Source organism: Lactuca virosa, chromosome 2, assembly GCF_052849685.1.
Source record: "Lactuca virosa cultivar CGN04683 chromosome 2, Lactuca_virosa_CGN04683_v6, whole genome shotgun sequence".
Classification (NCBI taxonomy): domain Eukaryota; kingdom Viridiplantae; phylum Streptophyta; class Magnoliopsida; order Asterales; family Asteraceae; genus Lactuca; species Lactuca virosa.
The window spans coordinates 255,560,523-255,564,049 of record NC_136427.1 but is presented as its reverse complement, the minus strand read 5'-3'; the positions used below and the strand labels follow the sequence as shown (position 1 = coordinate 255,564,049).

Genomic DNA, 3,527 nt, shown 5'->3' with positions numbered 1-3,527 from the left:
AGAAACCAGTTTTCAAATATAAAAACTAAATTTTAAATAGTAAATAAATAGTTTCTATTCATTATTTCTTCAACTTGTTGTTGATACAAGGTTTTGGTTTTCACCAATTGTACAATCCTATATGCCCGAGAAACACTTTTCAAAAATCAAAAGTTGAAAATGTCGTTTTGAATCCTAGACGATCCTGAATATCCAAAAAACATGTTACATCATGGTAAAGACATATGTTTTTTTTATTGGTTTGTTTCTGATCAACCATGAAATCAAATTAACAAAAATACGAAAAATTGGCAAAAACATAAGGTTTTTTTTTTTTTTTCAAATAGAGTTTAACCTGAACCTTCAAATATTTTTGCTTAGCAATCAGTTTGGACTTATTCGATTTTAACTTTGTTAAATGTTAACCAAAACTAATATGGATCGGGAAGAAAGAATCTGGTTTCCGAACCCCTTGCATACACTAAGGCCCCGTTTGATAGACATATTTCCAGGTCCAAACAGATCTTTCTGGCTGAATGGACCGGAAATATTGTTTGATATGCACAGAAAAATTGGTCTTTCTCGGTAAGATATGTCTTTCCCAAAAAGCTCCAAAACCATATATTTCTGACTGAATAGGCTGGAAAGACAATTATGTACCAAACTCTGTCTCTTTCTTTCTTGCATTATTAATTTCTTTTAAATAATTTTTTTAATTTATTTTTTTATTGAATTATTATATATTAATAAATATTATTTTCAGTATATAGTATTTATGTATTAATTAATATTATTTTATTGGATTATTAACTTTTTTAAATAATTTTTTTTATTTCTTTTTATTGGATTAATTCTTTTTATTGGATTATTATATATTAAAAATATTATTTATAAATATATATAATATTTATATATTAATAAATATTACTTTATTGAATTATTAATTTCTTTTAGTTAATATTTTTATTTCATTTTTATTGGTTAAGTTCTTATATTTTTTTACAACACTACCATCATCCTAATATATTTTGAAAAAATTCATCCATCCCACCACTATTGGATATAAACTGGGTCAAGAATCATATGTTGAGTTATAAAAAAAAATTAAATTGCTAGAAAGAATAACGACGTAACATTAACTTGAAAAAAAAACTAAAAACAACTTAATCGACATTCTATTTGGATTTTTAAATGATTATTGTGTGATTTTGATTTTGTATGACAATTTGTATGTTTTTATAATTATTCAGTAACTTCATCCATCACAGTAATAGAACAACAGAGTAATATTGTCATTTTTCATCATTCAGCATAATCAATCAGATGTACAATCAAACAACATGGTTTCTTACTTTCTTTCCCAGTCAGAAAACTTTTCCATACAGCACTTTTCCAGACAGCACTTTCTCGAACATAAACTATCAAACGGGACATACCACTTGTATACAAGCAATGGGATTAATTTGCTATGCCATGGACCAGGTCTAGTTAATTTTATTCTATTGGGCCTACGCCTCCCATAGTCCTTTTAAGGTTTTAACCTTGTATAGTTGTATAAGTGGATTGTGGATTAAGTGATCGACCCATAGTCCCTTTCACTAGGGATGTCAAAAAGTCTCGTGGGACCCCGAACCCGTGGGGCCCCGATCCCATATGGGGGATATTTGTCAAAAAAATTGGGGGCGGGGGCGGGGGCGGGGGTGGGTAGTCCCATCCCGAACCCCCAGTGGGGACCCCGTTAATATATTACTTATATTAATATATGTTAATTATAAAAATATAATAATTAATAACAATTATTTTGAACTTAAAAAATTCAATAAAATACCATGTTTTTAAGTTGTTAGTATAACGTCTTTAAGATGTTATAATATTTTTATTTTAAACGTGTAAAATTATGCTATAAATAACCATTTTTACCCAAAATAGCTTCTTTTAGCCCAAAAATAACTTCTTTTAGCCTAAAGAACACCTTCTTTCGCCCAAAAAAATAGTCAACCCAAACGGGGGCAGGGAAACGGGGGCGGGGGCGGGGGTGGGGAGGCTAGAGATTTCGGGGGCGGGGGAACAGGAAAATTTCGGGGGTGGGGGCGGGGGATGCAATCCCCGCCTCGTTTGCCCCCGTTGACATCCCTACCTTTCACACAGTATATACTATTTACTATATGTGACAACTATGAACACAAAATACACGTGAAATATTATGAAAAAGATGTTATTTAAACAAAAGTAAAAATCCCATTACACATAAAATTTGGGTAAAATCCGTCGTACTTACTGGACAACAAGTTAATTAGATACGCGATACAGCTAATTTACGTTTAACAAAGAGCTACATATATCAAATTATCAATTGAGAAAATGAAAATGAGAGTTATATATACAACAAATTTATGCATTTCAAGATCTACAATATATATATATATATATATATATATATATATATATATATATATATATATATATAAACAAAATGTAAACTTACAAACATAATCATAGGACTGTTCATTTGAACTAACCCAAAAAATCATCAATCAATCAATCAATCTCGTCTTCTTGCAAGTGGCACCACCTCTGCCAAAGGGGTCGAGAGTGGGGTCGGTAATGGAGACGTTCGACAATTCGGGCATGTGGGGTTCAACCGCAACCACGGATCAACACATTTAACATGAAAAAGGTGACCACAATCGGGAAGTTGTCTAAGAACATCACTCCCCTTATAATCACCCAAACAAATAGAACAACATGTTGAAAATCCTGAATCCCTTTTCTTGATCTTTGCATCTTTGTAAAGCATAGTGGGGTAACTCAAAAGTGTTTCATCATCAATACCCACATCAACCACGCAATGGGTTGAGTCAGGCTGACCCAGGGCTGCACCCAGACTATTTCTCTGCGCCCGGATTTGAGCTACTGACGGTGATGGTGAGGTTTGTGTGGTTCGGTTACAAAAGTAAGATGCTAATGTGATTGTTGTGATGAGTAAAAGCATCCCGACTGATATTCCGATCCCGTATCCGAATCCGCTGATGTTTTGTGACCCGAGAAACCCGCCGGAGTTGAGATCCGTGTTGTTCATCTTCTTGTTTTGGTGTTATGAGAAAATGGTATTGAATAGAGGGAATCAAGAAAGAGAAGAATGAAATGTAGGTCTTGGCCAGCCAAATTTGTGGGTGTAAACCGGTGAAATGGGTACTTGGTGGGGTTAAATTTTCATATTTGAAGTCAACTGCAACGTAAAGAGGGGATCAAATTGCAAGAGGAATTAAATAATGGGATTTTAAGTGTCAATTTTCAAACTTATATGAATGTTTAATAATATTAAATTGTGGAAGCTTAGGTTTAACATGTCAACGGCTTTATTTTTAAGATACAATGTTGAATGCTTGACAATTCACATATACGTTGATTATATATGTGGTATTCTTTAGGTATTAAAATATATTTATAATATATATTGATAATTAAATATATTTTTAAATAGTATTACCATTTATTTAAACTTTCTTTTGGCGTGGTCGTGTATGGTTGCATGGTGGAAATGCACG

The 3,527-nt window shown here is 32.5% G+C and overlaps 1 protein-coding gene across 1 annotated transcript; it reads right to left on the bottom strand.

Moving 5' to 3' along the window:
• Positions 1–2,460: 2,460 nt before the first annotated feature.
• Positions 2,461–3,174, bottom strand: LOC145156932 (RING-H2 finger protein ATL70-like). Its single transcript, XM_079076137.1, has one exon. It carries the CDS (start codon positions 3,056–3,058, stop codon positions 2,522–2,524), a length of 537 nt encoding a protein of 178 aa, XP_078932263.1. The 5' UTR covers positions 3,059–3,174; the 3' UTR covers positions 2,461–2,521.
• Positions 3,175–3,527: the final 353 nt, after the last annotated feature.